At 36.9% G+C, this 23,897-nt stretch overlaps 2 protein-coding genes across 2 annotated transcripts; one reads left to right on the forward strand and one right to left on the reverse strand.

Annotated features, from left to right (window-relative positions):
- Positions 1-302: 302 nt before the first annotated feature.
- LOC124175491 lies at positions 303-2,068 on the forward strand. The gene is made up of 2 exons (XM_046555817.1): positions 303-598; positions 724-2,068. The coding sequence occupies exons 1-2, from the start codon at positions 376-378 to the stop codon at positions 2,049-2,051; spliced, it is 1,551 nt and encodes a 516-aa protein (XP_046411773.1). The 5' UTR covers positions 303-375; the 3' UTR covers positions 2,052-2,068.
- A 3,216-nt stretch (positions 2,069-5,284) lies between these two features.
- LOC124175493 (ornithine decarboxylase 2-like) lies at positions 5,285-22,166 on the reverse strand. The gene is made up of 7 exons (XM_046555819.1): positions 21,835-22,166; positions 20,708-20,784; positions 18,688-18,860; positions 15,449-15,746; positions 13,128-13,367; positions 6,875-7,083; positions 5,285-6,789 (listed from the first exon to the last, which is right to left on the reverse strand). Exons 1-7 carry the CDS (start codon positions 22,007-22,009, stop codon positions 6,675-6,677), a joined length of 1,287 nt encoding a protein of 428 aa, XP_046411775.1. The 5' UTR covers positions 22,010-22,166; the 3' UTR covers positions 5,285-6,674.
- Positions 22,167-23,897: the final 1,731 nt, after the last annotated feature.

Consider the following 23,897-nt stretch of genomic DNA (forward strand, 5'->3'; position numbering starts at 1 on the left):
AGTAGCAGCGAAGCGAAGTAGGCTAATCCACGCGCCTCCGCTAAACAGACGCACGTGTTTATCTGCCTGTCTGTTAGATTTCGTGTAAAGCTGCAATATTTTCTGCGCGAAATAATGAACGAATCTACAACAACTACAACAGCATCGACTAGCCCTACTGCTACAGTTACGGGGAAAAAGAGAAAAATTCGACAAGATAGATGGGAACAAAATAGAAAGAAGCTTAAGCGTAACAGTGGTAAAAGTTACGCTTCTCAAAGTGGGAATAAAATACCTCGAAAAAAATTCAAGCACACTACCGACTGCTGCAAGAAAAACTGTTCGTCTTCTTTCGATTATAAACGTCAGCGTGAAATTTTCAAGACTTTCTGGGCAATGGCTGAGAAACCGAGTCAGGACACTTTTTTAATCAGTTGTATACAACGTGAAGAAATCAAATACGTCAAAACCGTAACAAAACGGAAGAACAGATCTTGGTCTTGGAAATATTCTTTCAAAGTAGATGGCCAGGATAAAACTGTCTGTAAAGGATTTTTTCTGTCTCTTCTCCAAATAACTGAATCCAGAATGAAAACGGTGCTCCGATTTTGTAAATCAGGTAAATGTTTATATTATTTTCTTTCTAAATAAATCAATATTTACGAATGCTTGACTCGTTTATTTGCGTCTTATAACAAAACAAGTCAGGTCTGGATTAAAATATGAAAATACTGATTGTTTCAGGTACGACAGTTGCTACAGAAAAAAGGGGTAAGCAACCCAACCCTGCCAAAATTTCGAACGTGGTATGGAGTTTAGTGAAGGAGCATTGGTCGACTTTCCCGAACAAAAAATCGCATTATGGAAGCTCCAAAACTGAAAGAAAGTACTTCGAGAATCCAGACTTAAACGTAAAAAAAATGTTTCACGCATTCCAAGAATATTACTTTGATAAAACAGGGAAGCAGCTCTCACTAAAGTACCCAACGTACCATAGATATTTTCGGGAAAATAGTGATTACTCGTTTAGGCAACGTAAAACAGACGTCTGTGATTTTTGCACCGAATGTAAAATCAAACTATCGGCAAATTCATCAGATCCGTGTAAGGAATCGTTCCGTCTACATGAAGTAAAAGTTGCGGAATACAAGGTTTTGCGGCAACAGTGCACAAAGAATATTAACGATGATACTCTAACTGTTGAGTTCGACTACGCACAAAATCTTCCGCTTCCAAAACTGAACGTTAGCGCACAATTTTACAAGCGATTATTGTGGCTGTATGTTTTCAACACACACTGTTTTAATGACGGTGACAGCAAATTTTTTTGCTTCTTAGAATGTGATGGTGGCAAGAACGGTAACTCTGTGTGTAGTTTTTTGAACGATTTTCTGGTAAAAAAATTGACTGAAAATCCAGAATTAAAAAAAGTAGTTCTTTTGTCTGACTCCTGTGGGGGGCAAAATAAAAACAAGACTCTCGTACGATATTGTGCTTGGTTGTCGGTCAAAATGGGAGTTGAAATAAATCACATCTTTCCGGTGCGAGGTCATTCATACTGCCAATGCGATAGAAATTTCGGTGTTTACGGAACTGTTTTAAAAAAAGTAGAGACCGTCGAAAATCCTATCGAGTATCTCGAAATAATGAGGACCGTAAGGCACAAACCAAAAGCTTTGGAAGCAGAGATGAGTGCCCACTTATTAAAAGAATGGGATAAAACTTTGGATTCATTTTTTCTAAAGGTTCCAAAAGCTAAGGGAAAGAAATTCACGATCCAAAAGTATGTGAAGTTATCATACAAGCCAACAGGCACCATGTCCGTTTACGCGGACTATAATGGCGCTCCGCAAAATTTCAACCTGTTCAAATTAAACGCTTTTGTAAGTAAAGATACCGAACTAGCATTAGCAAACCCGGCTCCTGTTGGAATTAAGACAGCTAAAAAAAATGACGTGCTATCTTTAATGCCTTTTGTAAAACCGGTTAATAGGGAATGGTATAAAAATGTGCTGCGGGGTACCTGCAACGACAATGATTCGGCTGAAACAGACGAAATGGACTCTGATTGAACCTGATACATGCCGTTTTTTAAATGTCTATTCCTAGTTTAGCTTTTTTTATATGTGTTCACCGCGACCATGAAACACCCATTACAGTAGAAACTGGTTTGACTATTATCGTCATCATATTATTTTAATCCAAAAACGTGTTTGTACAGATTAAAAGTCGTTTTACAAAAAAACGACTTAAGTCTTACTCCGAATTTCCGTGATAGCACTGTATTGGACAATATTTAATAATTGTTATTACGTTTGTATATCATTTTTGGGTACCCCACCTATGTAAAAAAATAAAAGTTCCTTGTAAAATGCCTTGTCAAAATTGAAATATCGACTGTTGAATCTTTACTTGCCTTTTTTATGCCAAAACTTAAGTCGACTTAAGCCGTTATTTGACCCATAGGCTCAATTTCACTTTCCTCTTTCTTTTGTGATACTTCCGACCATCCACCATCTTCATCGCCTTGTCTGCTGCTTGAAACTCCTCCTTTCTCCATTTGCATCTTAAATCCTGGCTGTCCTTTTGACTGTTTGGTGATATATTTAGATTTACTATTATTTGATTGTTACTTTTCATACTTATTACTCACTATCTGAATTTTATTTTGGTTCTGCAAGACATCAAAGTGTCCACTGTCTCCGTCGCCGGTGAAGAGTAGCGAGAATTGTGTTTCATTTTGTGATCCGATCCGGCTGGATGAATTTGTTCTTCGCGATACACGATTAAACATATCTTAAAAATGTCCGCAGCTGCGTATATTGCATTTTTATACATATGTGATTTGTAATCACCAGGTGACCTAATCACAGCACCGTTTGACTCATTACCTGTAATAAAACCCGCAAATGTAGACCAATTATCCACTATATTTGAAACGATACTCAGTCTCACCTCTGCGTGTCGATCCTGAGTGCCGTATACACGATACGCCAACGCGCGAAAAAGACAATTCCCGTCGGGAATCATCTTCATAATTTTCGTTTGCATGTTCATTTTTTGCGCGTCAGAAACAGATACCTATAAAGATATTTGTCAAAGACCGTCATAAACAGCCGATGACAGCTGTCAAAGGGTTTGCTAGATGCTTTTTGTTTTGTTTTCAGGATCTCACCCCACCGCCAACTTCATGCGTATACTATTGTTATTATAATCTTTTTTTTACTATTGTTATTATAATCTTTTTCTACCTTCATTTGTTTGAAATTTTTTTATTAGATAGAGAGACATATTAATGTTACTGAAAAAACGAACAAGATATATCAATTTACACGAATAGTGTTGTAGGTACAACAATTTGATTACTATGCACAATATACATTATTTGTTTATGCCTACCCTTGAGTGATTCATGTGGTATATTCCTTAGTAACACATTCGTATGATCAGATATTCTTTCAAAATTTCTAGTGGCCCAAGTTTTAATATAATTATGTATCATTTCTACATTTAATTCATCATGCCTTTCGTGAATTGGCGCGAACATTCTGAAGTTTTCTATCAACCTCAGAAATTTATTCTATAGAATTTGTAATTTTTTGAAGTTTGACATGTACGTAAAACTTCAATCTGGGCAGACATAAGTAATTATTGACCTGAGAATAGTTTCGTAAATATTAAGTTTATTGATTACACTTTGCTTGGATTTCCTATGCAATAATGGACAAAATGCTATTAGCATCCCACTGCCACGTTGTATTATTATATTAATATGGTTGATGAAAGTTAATTTAGGGTCCAAATCAACACCAAGATATTTAACAGTATTTGATCATTCAATTTAGCTACCCTTTATACAAATATTATTATTTATGTTCAGCTTGCGCTTGCCAAAAATAATAGCTTTTATTTTTCCACTTTTCATTGCAATTTTCCATTTTTCGAATCATCTTACGTTTTTAACAGCTGCATTTTGCAATCTATTACAGATAGTATCAATTCTATACGAGTGGGTAAAAAGCTCTCTCTTGATATCCTTTAAGGAAGGTGCATTATTAATGTAGATAAAAAACAGAAATGGTTCAAGGATCGAGCCTTGGGATATGCCAATACAGATTCTATGTGTACAATCATATCTTCGTCCCTTAAAAACGAATTTACCATTAGTATCAAGTAATCGGGAGATCAAGTTAATCATTTTATAGACCAGTCCATCGTGCCAGACATTGTCGAATGCTTTAGCTAGGCCACGAAAAATTGTACCGGTGTATTTCATAGTATTATAATCGGTTGTGACATCGTTTATGAATCTGGCAAGTTGATCGACTGTGCTATGCTTACTACGAAAACCGCATGGTTCGTTTACAATAATATCCTTTTCCTGGAGGTGCTGGTTAGTTCCATTCTTGATAATTTATTCGGTAAGCTTACTCAAACAAGGTAGCAGACTTATAGGCCGATAGCTCGCTGGAAGGTTCTCCTTTTATTTGGTTTGGTACGACTTTGGCAACTTTCCATCCCGACGGGTAAGTGCCTGTTAGTAGAATACCATTGATAATTTTCGCAAGCATAATAATAGCTTTTCGGCTCAGATTTTTTAACACAATGCTAGTTAATCCGTCAAAACCATGAGCTTTCGTGTTTTTCAAGGTTACCAATTCGTCAGATACTGTCCGAGGGGTAGTCAATTTGACTGTTTATGTACTAATATTAGAGTTTTAAAATAATTTTTGATAGTCTTGCTCACTAGTTTGATATGTGCAGCGTAATGACGAATATTATTAGAATTTGCCTTCGCGCCCAATTGATGTATGAATGCGTCGATCTTATCCTTGTCACAATAAGCAAAGTTACCGTTTACCATCAGAGGTGGAATAACCGTTGATCTACGCCTATAACGTTTGACCAATTTCCAAAGCGAGCCATCATTATCACTACATTTACTGATAGCATTATTCCATTTCTCATTATTCCACTCTCTTATTCTATTATTTACAATTTTCTGGATACTATCGAATTTTCTATCGTTACTTATACTACGGGGATTTTGTTTTTTTCTGCGACATATAATTTTAACTGTCATTAGCGCTTTGATATCAGTCGGCAACTTTTGCTTGATCCCATTACTCCTTACAGGGATATGCAGCATAACAGTCCCCTGAATTATATCCGTAAATTCCTTAACTTTAGCTTCCCCGTCTGAGCTGCATTTGATACAAAATAGCAGGTTAATTTTGCTATACAGTAGAACCTGGATTATAGGTTGAGCCATCAACAAAATAACAACAAAAAAACAAGAAATTTCTACAAAATTTGACTTTAGTGATCTACACTGTCTCACCGGTGTGAGTTACAGTTAAGTCGTAACGGGCACTTTTGTAGAACGCTTAATCCTGAGTAATTTCCAAATTCGGGCGATATGATAGCACAAAATGCCGCCGAGTTATAGAAATTTGAGAAAAAAAAATTAAATTTTGAGGGAATTTATATACGTGTGTGTGTGTGTGTATTTCAACGTTAATATGTATGCTAAATTTTAATACATATGTATGTACTGTTTTTATGTAAAAAGGTCTTGTTTATGATCTCGTCTCAAAAAACGCACGATTCGATTATCCGAACTTTTGATTATCCGAACTAGTCTCGGTCCCAATTGGTTTGGATAATCGAGGTTCTACTGTATAGATATGATCGAAAATTCCACCAATTGGTATTTTTCAAATCATTAATGGGTTTTTCATCCGTAATATCGATTTTTGTATTTGTAACCATGGAAACTGGATCGGAGGATAATGTGCTTTTGCTTACTGGCTACGAGTAAGTACAGAAGTTTTTAGTTAAATAGAAATCAATTACACAAGGGCGACCCCTTGTGGAATAGTGCGCAGGCACACCAGATGCTGTAACGGTGATGTATTAATCCAGGCAATAATTAATTAAGAATTTTTCTTTAGAGTTTTTCCGTTTTTTTTGTACAACAAACTATAATAAATATTTCGTTCTGGGGAGGGCCCCAACTCGGGTCGAGACGTAAACAAATATCACTTTATTCAATTTTTTTACCTTCATATCCAAGAATTACCAATTTATCATCATCCTGAGGTAAAGAATCACTACGTACATATTGAAAATCGCTGATCTATTCGCCAAATGAAATACGCACACAATAAAGAAATAGACAGTAGGGCTCGTAACGCTAGAAATCAAACGTAAGAAGATTTTTTCCGAAGTAGCTCTACGAAGAGGTCTTGCGAAAATTACTTTGCAAGATGCGGCTGCCATGTTGTTGCAAGAAGTTGTAAGTGCTCTACGATAACCCGTTATGGTATTATTACCAAGGGTGAAATCACCCGTCTTACCCCCCTTTCTAATGATCTAGTAGCCATCAAAGATAAAAGAAGTTTGTAAACGTCTTATCTGTTAAAATTAATAAGGGTGCTGTGTCGACTAGCATTCTTGTAAGAACAGTCTTGTTTCAGACTGTAAGCAAATAATACCGCGTTTAGCAATAAACATAATTTTCTCAACATTTTAATTTTCACCACTTATTTGTCACACAAGCTCAAGTATCCACATTTTATTTCGTAATTCTAGCGAGAGCTACAGTATATTACGAATTCACATTTGGATTGTCTACTGGCGGGCTAGTATAACGGTGTTTCGTTTCCATATAATCTACAGAGACTTGGCCTCCATCATTGGATTATTGTTACTGACGTACTTTTTGATTGTTGATCCCAGTGGTTCTCTTCAGTTCCGAAAAGAGATTTAATTTTCGGATGCATTTTTTGTTCCAAGTCTAACGATTTCCTGTGAAATCATATTTATTGAAATTAGTGCTTATCCTGGCGCTACGTGCTAATAGTTGTAATGGTATATTTGCAGACAAACTCACAACGCTTCCCTCTTGATGAAGGGAAATACAGCTGGTGGAAGGATTCCGTTAAAGGTTCCCGCCAAAGAAAGAGTGTAGGCACCCATGTTTGGCCATACTAACCAATCACCGATTTCAAGTTCGGGAAACCAATGATCACGAATAACGCAGTCATAAGGGTCGAGCGTTGGTCCCCAAATGGTTGACAGATACTTCTTTTCGCACACCGGCTATAAGGAAAAAAATAGCATTAAACTTGTAAGAATTTGAATATCGTTGTGACATACATACTGTAACATTTTAATTTTATTACGATACGGTAAGATAAGGTAAGGGCAATTAATCCGTTTCTTTATGGTGCAAGTTCGTTATGGCAAGAGAAATTGTAGCGTTAGGCGCCAGACACGACTGCGTCAATTTTTAGAAAAGAGAAGAGATCAGAGAAACGGTAAAACAAACCTTACGACGGTTCTGCACAACTAACTCAGACTACCAAGATACTGGTAGAGGGGTGGGGGGTAGCCAGAAAGAATACAAAAAAAAGCAAGTAATACGTTAATAATATCGAATCACTCAGAGAAGAAAAGTTCAATAATTCAGCAAGACAAGATAATGAGATAAACAAAAGAACAGACATTAGTGGGATAATATTATTCAACAATCAACAATCAGCAGGCTTACGATAATCAAAAATGAATGACTGGCATGCAATAAAAATCTGAGAAATTATTTATAATAGAGAAAATTAATACAACGAGCGAGAATTATTAAAGGTCAAAAAATTACAATCTCCACGTGCGATAATTAAAAGAAAACGAGATTGATAACAGGTGTGATAAGTGATAAAGTTAAACTTAAAGAGTACGTGTTATTTTATAACCATTCTATAATATAATTAACGAACGGAACAGTAAAAATGCGAGAATTCGGATAACAAATTAATTCTTGCGTAATTGACGATATTATTTTGATAGTCTAATTTAGTTGTTGTTGAGGAAAGTTAACGGTATCAACGAACATTTACGAATACTTTTTGCGGCATGAATTGCGAGACTGAGAATTAAGATATGGGGTGATAAACGATACGGTATGTCCTAGATCTAATAAACTTATTATTAACGACAATTTACTTTACGTAGAAGCCTATCTTGCGGTACTTTGGCGGTAGGGAATCGGCTTGTGCGATTAATCGAGAAGTAATTGTAGAGAATTAACGATAGAATAGAAAATAAGCGCTAATATAGTTATTATCTACGACATTTTTACAGAACGTCCACGGTTGCGATATTTAGGGTTTCCGATGTTCCAGGACTTGACCAAATCAATTATTATAGTCAAGATATTAACGATAAATCAAGGTATTCACATTAAATACGGTATGATAAAGATAATTACGAAACACAAAAATACTATGTAACATGATTGTAAACAATGTAAGAGAGAAAATTGTAAGCGTGAGACACGTTAAGAAAAATTACGGCATTAGACAAGATAATGCGATATTGAGTAAGTAATTGCGATATTATATATAGAGAGACTGACAAATCAGGCCGAAGAAATGCCATACAGATGAGAAAATAGAGATAAGGTAAGAGAAAATCACAAGATCAAGTGCTAAACTTGCGAAGAAAAGGTAAGAAAATTAAGGTAACAATTCTTACTTAACTCTTTCATGCATACATTCTTCCTTACGTGCGATTCACTTCAAATTCTGTAAACATAGGCTTTTAGGGTCGCTGTTAACGAATCTGAACTCGAAATTCGAAAATTCAAAATGGTGGAACCAATATGATGGACGTAAATTTAACAAGTCATTTGCTTTTGATAAAACTTACGAGGAGAACCCGCCAACTATACTCACGGATTTGCACGAGACTTCGCAGAGTGAAAGAGTGATGAAAATAAACGAACATGTATTTTGGCCTGTCCGTAAACACTCGACCGTTTCCCAGAATAAAGGTTAAAGTTTCGACGCCACTTCATGAGTCTGCTCGCACGCGCTGTGCTAAAGTGGCTCGAGTTTTTCCGCGTCGTGTCAAAGTCCCGACAAATTTTTTCTTTTTTTTTTCATTTCTTCATCAAAGTATGCTTTACGAATGTTTCTCATTTTATTGATAGATACAAGGGCGGTATATTTGAACTACAGTTCATTATTTCGAAGCAATTGTCCGTTGTTCCAAAATATGCTGCTGGGTATAAGGTTTAAAAATAATTGGAAATAACAAATGTATGATAGAAAGACGCTTAATCCTTGTGCTTATCGTTACAATATTATAATTCAAGAGGATTCGGTGCATTCTTCGGGGAGATACCTATTACGAAAACATGCGAAAAATAAGAATTTTGTACATCATGAGCAACGCACGAAGGCACTGTTGCCGCAGTCACATTTCTCGGTGTGAATGTTTTCTGTAAAAGCAACGTCATTGAAAAATGCAAAAAATTTCGCCATCTGTTGACAGTTTTTCAGCAAACCATGCATATCGAATCATTTTCTCTAATGCTGCAATTGATTATGAATCAAGGCGTGTACTTGAATCACCTCACGTCTACTTGTAATGCAAGACATGTTGTCTTGTGTGTGAATGTTTCACACACCCAGAAATGTGTCTACGGCAAAAGTGCCTTGGTGCGTTCCTCACGATGTACAGAATTTTTATATGTCGAATGTTTTTATAATAGGTTTCACCCCAAGGAATGCACCGGATCCTCTTGAATTGTAATATTGTAACGATAAACACAAAGATTAAGTGTGCGAAACCTGTCGTGGCACGTGAGTGTGTGGAGCGTGTCTGATTGGTCGGTGCTATGTGTGCGAGCACTGCGCGTGCATCATTTTGTACGTGTCATGACTCCGACTCTGTACTACGAATTAGTTTGTGTCCCAAGCGTTAGCTGGCTGCCTGGAAATAACCGGGTGGTCAGGTCCTCGATCTCCAGGGCACTCGTCCAGGGCCTGGAATCTGCCATAGGCCGACTGGTTCCCTGTTTAGTACTGCTTTCAACCACGGCAGGCCTTTTAGCGCTACAGTCGCGGGAAATTCGCGATGCACTGGTGACTTTGCCGCCATCTTACATTTTGTTACATTTCACAAATGACAATGAATGTGGATTCAAGGCATTCGCACTGATAGGTCTGATATAAAAATTGATTTGAATTGTTTGTAAAAAAATATGGCTCTAAAAGCAAAGTGCTGTGTCTTAAATTGTTCCGATGTAACATCTGTGCGGCATAGATTTCCAAAAAATGTAAAACATGTATTTCATATATGAAAACATTGAGCTCAATACCCGAAATTTAGCGAATTCGCGACAAACATATTGTCTATAGGACATCAAATATTTGTACACTAGTCTAATTGAATCATCTATTTAATTACCTTTTTACAGTAATAATTTTATAATACGTGAAATAGTATTCCCTACTGTAAATTCGAATTTCAAGCTACCAATTCCTAGTTAACCTCTTGAGTACTGATTGCGACCACGGCAAGGTAAGTGACACTGACTGCACGAAAACTTGTCCCCACCTCGGAGCGCTGCGGATACGCTTCTATTTGTTTAATTCTAGGCAGCGCCGGCGCCATGCAAGGGCGGACTGGGCGGCTGCTCGGGGCCCTGTGGCTGCCTCGCCCGGCGTGTGAGCGAATGATCCCCACCACAATTTGAAAGTGGCAGCAAGTTAGATTTTGCAGATATTCTTCCAACTTTTGCAAACAAAAAATCTCGCACTCTTGCATTTTGAGTTTTGAATAGTCCAAAATTTTTGCAGGGGGCCTGATTTTCAAGGCTTGCACGGAGCCTGCCGTGACCTAGTGCCAGCGCTGATTCTAGGCACTCGTCGTCCACGAGGACAGATTGTCATCACAATGATAGTTTATGCTTCTGATTCATTCTTACGATGCAGACCGCCAAAACAGTTTAACCTCACGTTGCTACCCGCTGACTATCTGCGTTGAGGTTCATGAAGTTAGCACCCGAAGTCAATATAATCGACTGAAAGTAGTTTAGATCGTTTGCGCGTGATTTGAATATAAAAAATATCACTCGCTCTCGTTTGCGCGTTCACTCGTTTTTGAGAAAAATACAAATAAAGTTAGGGTGCTGAATTTCAGCACCTGGTTTTTGAAAATGGTATTGTGCGAAAGACTCATTGAATTTCAGACACATGTCGTGTCAATCGTTTGCGCGTCGTTTGCGCAATCAGCACCACGAAGTAATTAGGCAAAAAATATCAAAATTACCAGTAAAAGAATTATTTTTTCTAATTTACAATGTTAGCCACCAGAATAAATTATTGCGCATGCACCGAGAGCGGTTCAATTCCGTGTGTTCCAGATTGCAACCGGATAGACCTAAACCAATATTGTAAATAGCGGAAATAGTGCGTTTCAATCACTTAAAATCGTTCACGTGATTTGCGCATCGCCCAAACCAGAAAAATATCACAACAAGTTTTAAAAAAGTAGAATGAACACCGGGTGCTGAAATTCAGCACCCTAACTTTATTTGCATTTTTCTTATAAACGAGTGAACGCGCAAACAATCTAAACTACTTTCAGTCGAGTATATTGACTTCGGGTGCTAAACTTATGAACCTTCTGCATCGCCAAGAAGTAGGTGGTTTAGTAGTCCGTTACCAAGCCGGTAAGTCTTCGGCGACAGGAGGCTGCTATTATGTTTTAACGCACGGCTGTACGCCATCACCTCGGCATCAAACGACAGTGCGGTATGTTTTCGAAATTCTGCACCCGGCCGAGAAGTCTTCTGCCTTTGGATGTCGGGTCATGGTTTCAGACCCTGACACTGTACGCGGAGTCAAGAGAGGCATTTATTCTTCCATCGGATTGGTGTTCTATCCGCCAGGGCGACCGTTTGAGCCTCGGTGTTTTTTCGCACATGTCCCAGGTTCTACGGCGGCGATGCACCTCGTCGTACCACGTGGCGGTAGTGATCTTCGTTGGTGACATGTTGTGGTAGTTGTTCTTATTGACGGTATTCGTTACTCGTGTCACAGCACGTTACATAGATAAGAGAGAAAAGAAGAGAAGTCCACTTAATTAATTAGCTTAGTTTAACGTAGGTTGTGAGTTGGTTTTCCGGGAAAATCAGAACACAAAACACACCAACGTGTGCGTTAAATAATCCTTATAACCGTTTCGCCGAAAAAAGTGTTACCATACATGCAGTGCTTGTAACGAGTGAAGCTGTGCTAACACCATGTCGAGAAGTCAGTCGTTTAGTATTTGTCGAAGAGTGAACACATAACTAGCTAGTGTACGACTCAGAACTAGAACGTATTGTTTGATATATTATTTTGTCACGACGCTGTTCATTCTTCTTTCTTTGAACCCTGTTGGCGAATTTATTTATAATCTATTCTGCTGATAATTGTAAATTTTGAAAACTGATTAATACGATTGCAAATACTGATGACTGTCACTGAAATTGAGACAATTCAACTGCAACAAACGACGTTTCTAAAAGATGAGCATATATTATGTTTCATTGTTAATTGTCCAAAATTTTGAATTCATAAATCAATATAATGTGTAATAATATTTCGTCAACTGACAACTGTATATTCGGTGACGGACACTTTATTTAATGTGTCAACAAAATAAATCTATACATATAGCCGACCAATTATCCTGTTGAATGTATGCTTTTATCTGTATGTTTATATGTTCATATATGTGATAGTGCATCGAAATAAAGAAATATATTTTTTTATCTGGTAATAAACGACCCCCAAAAATATGCACCCAACGGGGTGATTTCTTGATGCTTTTGATGGATTTGAATGCAACCAACACTGAAATGTTTCTATTAATTCCCTCTAGACCGATTATTAACAGATAAAAAAATATACGTGTCTCTTAGTTTTCGATGCACTAGAACATATATGAACTAGACCAAAATTGCAGGGGTCGACCTACCGAGGGTTCCTTGTTAGTAGTTTCGGGTAGGGATGAAGGGGAAAGTTTTTCTACGAATCTATCTTCCCCAACTATGTACCTCCGGCTCGCAATCGAGACTTTTGCACTTGGCTCTATATAGCTTCGATCGCTCTTATGCTTCAAATGAAAAAAGTTTCATCTGAAGGTATACGAAATCCAATTTTATTCAAGTGCAGTTTTGCGACGTACGAATAACAGACTGCTCGCGTCGCTTCGTAGGCATGTTGATCAAGACAAGCGTTTCAAGAGTATTAAACTACTCTCAGCATTGAGTTGAACAATAGGATTAAGCAAAACTCTGGCTAACAACAAACCTTATTCAAAGCAATCGGTGAGTAAGTCTTGATTGCCAACAGATGGTCGATGAATGATCCAAAGTTTCCATCGTTTATCCAATACATGTTCCGGATCTTGCCTTCCTCGGTAACGGTTTTCTTACCGAACACAAAAGAGGCGAGGGTGAATGCTGAGGCTACGTAGTACCTCCCTGGCTCACTAATTACTCTTATCGACGGATCCACCCCTTCCAAGGCCTCGTTGATTATCTTGGCGATCTGTGACCAATTGTTTTCAATAGTAGTTAAACAGCTGGTAGTTGGTTTCAATCACCCCAGCGAATGTGTATTTCAATACTTAAAAGAAATAGAAGAAAAATATTCATACGATGCTTGAAGAGTTTCGAGGGGCGCAGATTATATTATAGCGGATTGACTTGGGGATTGTGTCAACTCACAGATTTCGCGAATAACCCCCGGTCTTAGGCAGGGAACATGAGTGGATATGAGTGGCCGAATACTAAGTCGAAAGCAAATCCCAGTGAACCAAGATGAATTGAAAACGAATTAAAAATAACCACGCCATATTTCAATCCTGTTTAACGAGGAAATTGAATTCATCAAGAATCACGTAGTTTTATTCCCTTTTTTACTAAAGTCTATTCACGGAACTCATTACCAATATTCATCTATACGAATGCATGTATTCGGTCCAATTTGTGGTTCGGAACTAATTTTAAGTGCAAGACTTTAGATATTTATATTAAATATGCGTGGTATGAATTTGTATCGATTATAACAGAGAATCTATCAGCCTAATTTTTTCTTTTGTGGAACAAGTTCGAGATAATACGATTCTGGGTGAATTAGTTTGTGATGTCAATTCCCACTAATTCTACATATCAGATTCTTGGAGTTTGCAGTAGGTTCAGTTATAGATCACCAGGCGTAGGGAAGAGTTTTCACATTTTCACAAACGAAAGAGAACACTGTAAGCTTTTAGCTTCGGCTTTTTGAATTGCTAAAATCAATCGACTCCTGGTTCCATAGCCGGGAGTCGGTAGATTTATGGTTACTCATGAAATATGTTTCATGCCTCTAGTTGCCTGCAATCAGACTGTGAGAGTTGCTAATTTGTATACTTGATAGGTTATATATCAGCAATTTCTGTACATTATTTCAGTTCAGAACAATCCGAAAGATAGAATACATTTATAAGGAGAGTATCAGCGTTCCGGATTATGTATTTCGCTGAAACTTATGAGATTGTTTCTTTGCGTTAAAATATGAAGTTTCTGATGTACAATTCCATCTGATTGGCATTTCTTCATTCGATAGAAAATTTCATATGTCATTTCACAATTATTCTTGATACTTTAGTACTCTTTAGAATGCGTGATCTTGTGTCACTTACTGAAGTCGACATGAAATACAATTGGTTTTTACAGGTGATACGTTATTTGTTTGAGAAAGTTGATGTCAGAGAGCTGGGAGATAGTATCAATTCAACATAAATTTTCAAAAGCGAAAAACCTGATATTATTGAAAAACTCAACAAATTTGTTCAAGACAGCTATGATTTAAACTGTAGAAATTCAACTTCGTTATCAATATACCATATTACATTTGGTAAAGAAAGGAGAAACAGTTATCTCGATTTTAGAGTGCACAGCTGGAAAAATTAAATCATTGCATAAGTTAGATTATATAACAATATTATTATCAGATTATTGGCAGATTCCAATTTAATGCTAATGATTTTCGTGAATGTTGCCCCGACCCTGATACTCTGTTCCATAGCATAGGAACCTGTCTTTGTCACCGAGAACAAGGAAAAAATATTTACCTGCATTAGTTGATTATAATCGAAACTTTTTTATATCCATAACTAATCGAAACATTAGAAAGTATTAGAATAGCTGCATTCATAAACCTTGCTACTTGCAATAAGCGGTGTGAAACAAAATGTTTCGATTTTTTCTTTTTATTACTTACTCTATACTTAGTAATCTCTGAGATATAACTACGCAATTTCTACAAGTTGAATTATAAACAGTAGCTGAACAAACTGATATATGGATATTTAGCTTGGCTTATGCCTTCTACATCTTAGCAGGACTTACACTCCTTCATAAAATTTGACGTAGGAAGGATTGAACAAATAAACTTACTCACTTACTAGTCACGGGTTGCATAACATTGTTAGAGTGGGAATGTTTTATGTAAGCCGAGACCTCGGAGATTATTATTATATGCAAATTGATAGAACGAGACTAGTTTGACTACCTACCGGGGCTGCGTCAAAGGAATAAGTGAATCGTCAAGGTTGGATGCAATTATCTTTAATTTTCAATGCGAACCTCATCGATGGACTTGTCGCCGCCGGGAAATCCTCCTCCAATATCAAGTAGCTTTACATTTTGGAAACCATGTGACTCCGCATACTTGAACAAATTTTGGGCGATACCGATTCCTCGGCCATAAGCCATAGGTTCGCCACAATCACTTCCCACGTGGAAACTGAACCCATGAAGATTGAGCCCCAGCTCTCTGGTTTTTTTTACTAGCTGTGGTGCTTCGAAGATTGGATCGCAGCCACTTTTGGAACCCAGTTCTATCTCGGATACGGCCGCATCACACCGGAAACGGATAATAATGCTGCGGCGGGAGAAAAAAAAATACATTTTTCGAAACTGAATGTACAGAAATTACAATATTTTCTTCTTCCTTGGCTATGATCAATGTCCAGTGAGTTCAGTTCTCTCAATTTTTAACCTCAACAATATATTAAGACAGGTATTGCCCGATACGGGTGTAGCCGAGGAATAACACATTTTAACACCGAGCAACGTTTATGACTAACGGAAAACCCTAGGTAGATCGCCCCCTCGACAGAACTGGACATTCTTGCCGAGTAGAAAAAATATTTACCGAGAAAGGTGAATTAAGGTACATCTGAGTTCCTCTTTTCCATGAACTATTCAGTGCGATATATGTTATACTTTTCATCCCATCGATATGCAATATGTCATCAACATTAAGAATGCCTACATCATTTCTACAAAAACGGTGTACATTTAACTTACATCAATACGCAATATATATTAGTCATTGTAATCAACTATACCAGTTTGTGGTTCTTGTTATTTCACCTATTGTGGTTAATTATTTACTGCAAAACATGATGGAATCTGCTTCTACATGATGTATTTGTATTGAAAGGACTATTCTAACAACTGATGGCGTAACAATTAACCTTTACTTTTCCCACACCGGAAGGAGGCATTTTTTCGTACAAACATTTGTTTTGTCAAAAAAAGATAACAATTAACCGCCAGACCACTCGTCAATCTTGGTGCAAGTCCCGTCGATCAGGACAAATTTGGCCACTTGCACTCGGTCCCTATCAGTGTTGGGCATTCTTTTATTTAATTATATTCTAATCACAAATTAAAAATGTCATTTGTAATTGAAGAAGAGAAAATCACTAATCACAATTTTAATTTGTAATTAGAAGAATAAAAAATACCAATGATAATTGTGATTTGTAATTTAAAAATTTCAATCACAAGTTACCAATATAATTAGTATCGAATTTTTTAGTCACTACAAACGGCGGATGTAATTAGTGTCGCATATTCTTCTGATTACTGATTCCGAATGTAATTAGAAACAATTTTTCTTCTAATTACAAATTATAAATGTAATAAGATTCGGTTTATCTCGTAATTACGAATTACCAATATAATTAGTGGTTGCGACGTGATTACTTGCCCAAAGTCATTAGTGGTACTCCATCTGATTGTCACTATTTCGTTGAAATCATGCCGGTTCTTCATTTTGGCGCGAAATACACATGATTTGGGGTCTGTCTATTAAGAATTGCTTATAGAATCGTGCTCTCATGCTCTTTTTTGAGCGAAAGGTTTGTAGGCTCAGATTTTAATCGACTTGAGTGCCACGTCCATATTTCACGTTTCAAATGGCGTAAAATTTAGTTAATATCAACTGATTTTATGCTTTTACGTAAACCTATTCTCTAACAATAAGAAACATCCAAGGTTGCAGGTGCGAACGATTTGGATGCACCCTTTCGGAGATATTTAAAAAAATTCTGCAGGTCAGTAATTTCGACGAGGGCTCTCCCTTCAGTTAAATTTATCATATATGTACATGTTGAAGTTATGCAGGGTTCAATTGGTTGAACGATAGTCAGCATCGCAACAAGTGTGCTACTTGTGTTACGGCAGATACTTCGATTATAGTGACACACTACGTTTTCACGATAGTAGAAAAGAATTTAGGGGATGCCCTAGTCGATTTTGACGTTGTCGTATATATCACCAAATATCGAAATTCACGTATATCAAACGCAAAAAAGGTCTTAACAGCTCCATTTTATACGCAATTCCGAACAAAAATATTCCAATGTATTTTCATTTAACGCAGAAATAAAGAAATTGCATAAACTCTTCGAATTTACTATTGCGATTTCGTATAATCCGTGTCATTTCTTTATTTTCGCCTCAAATGAATATGTATTAGAAGGTTTTTATGAAAATTTGTATTAACGAATGTCCTCGTGATGTCAGCGGCTGGTTGTCGGCACGACTTTATCACGAAATTACTCATGTCACTTGAATTAATGAATTGTAACCATGTACTTGTTCTACTATCTATACGCGAAAAAACACGGCAAGCGGTCAGCTGTCAGCCTGGTTGATTTTTTTCACCAGACGGCGCATTGCAAAGTGAGAATCTCAATAGAATGGAGCTGTTAAGCTCTTTTTTCTGCGTTTGAGGTACACTTGGGGACAATGAATCTGAGACGGTTAATTTTTCACACTAGACAATTATGTTGGCAACATAGAGAGACCTACAGCGCCATAGTCGGCCGAGCGCGAAACAAACTCAATCCCAATAAACATAATATAACCCATGACCGTTAAATCGTCAAAAATGAAGTGTCAATCCAACAAATCATTATCCCCGCGGTATTCTAAGGTTAGATTCGACGATCATGGGTTATATTATGTTTATTGGGATTGAATTTGTTTCGCGCTCGGCCCACTGTGGTGTTGTAGGTTTCTCTGCGTTGCCAACATAATTGTGTAGTGTAAAAAATTAGCCGTCTCAAATTCATTGTCCCCAAGTGTACATAGACTTCGATATTTGGAGATCCGTACATCAACGCTGAAATCGATCAGTGCACCCTCTTATGGGGGAGGGGGGTTACAGCTTGGACGGTCTAAGATCATACGTATTTTTAGGAGTTTTTTTGTTAAGAAAGTCAAAACGCTTGGAGCTATTTTGAGTATGTAGGCTTTATGATTTATAGTTTCAAGAAAATTTTACAATTTTTTTCATTGAAATCGATAACAAAGTGGCGGCATGTTGCAGGAAAAATTCTAAAATGTTCTTGAAACTATAAATAATAAAGCTCTCAAACGTAAATTGCTCTAAGTGTTTCCACTTTCTTAAAAAACAAACTCCAAAAAAGACGTATGATTTTGGACCACACAAGTCCCCCCCCCCCCAAATACCGTCATTTTGGGTAAGGGATCTTATTGTTACGTTGGCCAATAATCCAGATACTTACTTTGCCTCGGGAAACAAGTTCTTCATTTTGTACAATTCCTCTTCGCTGTCGACGGTAAGATTGGTCACTCCTACCATCCTAGCGTACTTGATGTGCGAATTTTGTTTCATTGTATTGGCAAAGATGATGCGATCACCTGACACCCCAGCTGACAAAACCTGACTAATTTCTTCCTGCATCACATGTTAAACAGAAAAATACCTGATTACACATGAGTATTTATACGGCGACTGTCGGATTATCGGATTGATGCGACGTAATACTACAGATACATCATCGTAACAATCTTGCTACAGTTCCTGAGAGCATAAAGAGAATTCCGTTATAGGTAACATCTAAGAAATTATTGTTCAGATATCCGTCAAATTATTATCCTCAACTAGCGTTCATTGCCGGTGATGATTAGAAGAGATCAGAGAAAAGTGACCCCGCGAAGCAAAGTGATCCGGTTAAAATTTGTGCCAATCGGTGATGAAATCAAGATTGCAGTTTTGCGTTTCGGTCGATGCGAAAAACCAATGTCCGTAAAACCAAGCGATCGTTCGTATGGAAGATGCGAAGCAGCGAATATTACTTGAAGCGAAAGCTGGTCAAATACTAGTTGTCCGTCATACAATTAAAAAAAATTATTGATAAAACAAAATTATTTCGTTTCACCACTCAAGGTAGACGTGGGGGAGACTTCTAAGCTTTCTAGGAATTAGCATTAAAGTTTCGAAAATTGTCGAAGTTTTTTGAACTTTCGGTAAATTTTATTTTATTTTGCTTTTCCGTTTTTTATAGCCACTTAACGAAAAATAATTCTACTTTGTGACTTGGAGGATATGTTGAGCACATTATTAATCTATTTTAAAAATACTAAGATTGTCCAAATGGGTGGGATATTTGAAAAACTGAAAATATCACTCTGACAGCGTTTACGAGTACTATATTGAGGTCAAGTACGATCATTTAGCATTGCTTTACGTTTTTGGGAATTTAAAACTAAACTTTCCAATCCGTAGGTGCTTGGCATTCATATCAAACATCAATGAGTTCTTGTAACTATTTGATTATGTACCGAGATTAGACAGTGAAACTTAAAAGGTTGAGTAGGTGAGAGATATCGTACCGCGGAAATATTTTGATCTAGCTAAGTGCAAATGTAATTTTGAAATTGTATTGATTGAACACCACAATTTGACTCTTCTAATTGCTGTTTCGGGGGGGGGTCATTGGAGGTCTCAATCCAGGTTTTCGACCTTATTTTACTTGTACTACACATACAGACAATGTATTGGAAGTATATCGGACTTTATTCAAATTGTGTTCTTTGTTTTTTGTTCAGTGTTCAGATCGGTTTAATGATACCGAATAATTGGCAAGTATAATTGAATGTCATGTCAGGTCATGTTATGTGCCGTCATATCCGGTCAGCTCATGTCATATAGCGTCATAGAGTCCAAGTCAGTGGTCCTTTAATGTCTTCTATTTATTGTACGCATTGCATACGTAAAGTTATAAGAAAGTTTTCTACCACATTTTATCATATTTAACTTTCATAATTCTTGCAGCATTTTTAGGTTAGGAAATAAATACGATAAATACGAAAAAAGCGTTTCTCTGTATACTTTCTCGTGATTGCACAACTTGCAAAATAAAAATTTGCAACTGAAAGAGGTTACGTTCGAAAGAAAAATATGGGGGTGCGGCTAAATCCGCTCAATGACTCTGTGCACACGTTACAATAGACTTTCCTAACAGAACCGTTTAATGCGGCAAACTCTCGCGTTAACTCGACACTGCTGCAGCAGTTTTTTTTTTTTACATCAGATGCCCAGATCTGTATACAAGACCGTGCTGTGTATCGTTCGAATTGGAAAATAGTCCGAAGAAATCGGTTAACACACAGACTATTAATTCAGCTCTCGGAGTTCGCGGTGATATACAACATAAGTGAACTGGAAATTGAAAGTAAGTAAATATAAAAATATTTTCTCCATTTTTTTATTCCAATTATATCTCTCCAAATCCGTCTTACCTTTGAAGCACAATCGAAACCAGCATTGAGGGCAGCCAATGTCTTTATCACCGTTCCATTAGGGTTGCATTTTATTGCTAAAATCAAATAAGTAGATTATAATTCCGATCAGCAGCGAGGCAATCAGGTTGAGAGATTCAGGAAACGGCAGTATGGAGGTTGTTTCAAATCAATTGAAGTGGTCAAATATCTCGGGAAAAATACGTTTCATAGTAAATTGTTTCGGGCAGAAATGTTAAGAGTTCAGAGGGGAATGTAAGGCGATGTTAACAACAATTTTCTTATTGCTAATGAATGTTGCAAAAAGAGACCAGTAGGTCATTTTAGATTTCTCGACCAATTGTTTTTATTACATAAGATCATAGCTGGCTTTTGAGCGAAACCGAAATAATATTTGGAAATGACTTGAAAAATTTCGTACCCATCGCCTCGTCAAGTTTGAAGAAATTTCAAACCCTGATCGCTGGTAGAGAAAATAGGGAGATGAGGTAGAGGAGGGGGAATGGTGTATTGGGTAGATCGAATGATGTGAAATCTTCAGTTTCATGATTTATGTGACTAGAATCTAAAATGCGCAGAGTGCTTGATAAAGGCTTACAATCAAATTTAGTTTATTCGTAACAAAGAAATTTTCAGTTCATCGATAGAATACTGTTCAGCCCACTCTGTAGAACGAGCGAAGAAAAAGGGGCACTTAACTTTATTGCAGAAAATTCGAATATTTTTAGGTTCGAAATGATGAAATTACGAGCTTCAAATAAAATAACAAGTACTGATAATCGTATCAATATGTCGGTTCTCTTTTTTCATAGAAAAAGAGTGCGACAACTGGCTAGAGAACCACATTCACGTACATGTGTGCGTGTGCGTTCATGCCGTGGTGAGTTGAGTTGAGAGATTGGTTAATTTCGAACGACTGTAATTCGCAAAACGATAAATTTCCTATAAAAAGTAAGAAAAGTTTTTAGTCGCAGATTTTCACGCGAAATACATTGATAGCCTATAGAGTGATAAACATGGGTCACCTTGTATCGAGCTGAATTGAAAATTTTAAAAAGGAAACTGTGGTAACATTTGAACTCCATGTAAATATAATATTGAATGAATTCTTGGAGTGAAATATTTACCGAAGTGAGGTTCCACCCTGGGTATTGTTGACAACCATTTTCGGTGCTGTTCTACGACATCCCCTACGTCTAATACGTAAAAGGCATCTTCTTGTTCGTTGCTTTTCGTGATTTCTGCGATGTAAGTGAAGTAGTCCTCGGTATCGTCTATAACTCGAACTTCATTGAATGTCATTTTAAAAACTCGAATTGTCAATACGTGCGGGTTGAATGTGAATATTCCTTTATAAATATTGTAGTTTAAGTAATATACGCGCACAGTGTATCTATGTAGTTCAGACAATAACTATATCCGCTATGTTCGGCCAATACGGAACAAATAACTCGGTTTGCATCTGCCTATGGCCTAGCGGCGGCGAAGAAACTAACTTCCCTCACTCCATCCATAACGAGAATGTTGAAATTCATTTTTTCCGCCGTATCAGGAAGTCGTAGTAGTTAATTACGTAAAATCTCGACGAAAAAATCAAGTTTTGAGCAATATAGTCTATAAACTGGTTTCAGCTATTGATTTTTTATTGCGTATAGTCATTTCTGTACTCAGCTGTTTCTTCTCTTACTTATGGAGCATTCCATGCCAAATTGTCGATTATTGATCAATGTTCTATGTTGAGTTCCGTAAAAACGGCTGATTCAATTTTTATGAGAAATGGGTCAAAAATCAAGTATAGGATAGATATGATACATGAAAATTTCCAAACTTCCAACACTTGCAGTTTTGAAAAAGTGAATTTGCGAACTTTTCAATAATTGTTTCGTGTCTATTAAATTACAGAGGAATGGGTAGAACGAAGTTTCTGGTGATACAGAAAGTATTTGGCAGAAACGGTTTGCGAACCCCTAAAACTTATCAAAGTTTTGAAACCTTTACTTACTCCGATTACGTATATCCCGGATCTCGAACGAACAGCTAAATCGATTCAAAAGAAACTTGCGAACAATCTGAACTATTTGATGAAGATACGACAATTTTTGATAATATTTCTCGACTTCTGATCACAAACTATTTGGAAAAATACCACAAACTTATGCAAACTAAAACTGCGAATGGAAATAGTGCTCATAACATATCTGTAAACTTGCATACATTTGCATATATTTACTACTACGTGACTGCATTTTCCTCTGTTTTTATTGAGGACATCAAATTTAAATTCAGTATTCTCTAACATCAGCAACTGTAACCCAGGATGATGACTCATATTCATAATTTCATAATTATTTGTTTAAAATGTTTTGTTCATAATTTAATTTTTCTTCATTCGCTTGATTTTATTTTGCTGACAAAATTGATGTGACAGATACAATGTTTGTGCTGTTTTTTGTACATCACGGGTACAATCGTTGATGCATCTTGAGAAATTACGTTACGGTCATGAAGGGTTTTATGGAATTGGTGCTTGTTTTATGCATTCTAGTTTATAGGTCAGATGTTGCATACCCGTTCCCCTAATCTTGTACCCTAGATATTGGACTAAAAGTCCAGAACAAGTTACATGTTGAAAATTTAATAGGGAGCCCAGTTTCCTCAAAGCGTGACTGACAATACTTGCTGGACTTTGTCCATGTGCGTTTCGGTATCTATCTATACTATTACATAACATATCCCTGACAATAAAGTACGTATTACGTTGGAACGAGCTTAAGGTAGTGGGTGTGTCTTACGGTAATTATTGATGACATTTGAATATAACAGGCGTTCGTGCATGTTAACTACGACCGGTTTTTGCGCGGCTATCGTCAATGATAACCGACAGTATACCCGCGACGAATCAAATTTTGAAAAGCAGTTTTTCCTTTTGTTAGTAGGGTTTCAAGAACATCTTGCATTCTTGGTAACGGAAATTGGTCAAGCTCGATGACTTTGTTTAGAATGCTGCTGTAATTATTATTGAGTTATGGAGTGGTAAGGAATGGTAGAAGAATTCGACACTTTATCTAGCTTAACTGAAATTTTATTAGAATAAAATGTAGGATTACGTGTCCAGAATCCAAGGTTAATTAGCCAAACCGAACTCTAGCGTGGATACTAAGAATTACCAAAAATAATTGATTTTCGATTG

The sequence above is a fragment of the Neodiprion fabricii genome, chromosome 2, assembly GCF_021155785.1.
Source record: "Neodiprion fabricii isolate iyNeoFabr1 chromosome 2, iyNeoFabr1.1, whole genome shotgun sequence".
Taxonomy (NCBI): Eukaryota; Metazoa; Arthropoda; class Insecta; order Hymenoptera; family Diprionidae; genus Neodiprion; species Neodiprion fabricii.

Coding starts and splice junctions, on each gene's coding strand:
- LOC124175493 (XM_046555819.1), bottom strand. CDS start 22,009: ATGACATTCAATGAAGTTCGAGTTATAGACGATACCGAGGACTACTTC. Junction 20,785..21,834: donor CAGGGTGGAACCTCACTTCG/GTAAATATTTCA, acceptor ATTTGATTTTAG/CAATAAAATGCAACCCTAAT. Junction 18,861..20,707: donor GTTTCGATTGTGCTTCAAAG/GTAAGACGGATT, acceptor CATGTGATGCAG/GAAGAAATTAGTCAGGTTTT.
- LOC124175491 (XM_046555817.1), top strand. CDS start 376: ATGGCTGAGAAACCGAGTCAGGACACTTTTTTAATCAGTTGTATACAA. Junction 599..723: donor GCTCCGATTTTGTAAATCAG/GTAAATGTTTAT, acceptor TGATTGTTTCAG/GTACGACAGTTGCTACAGAA.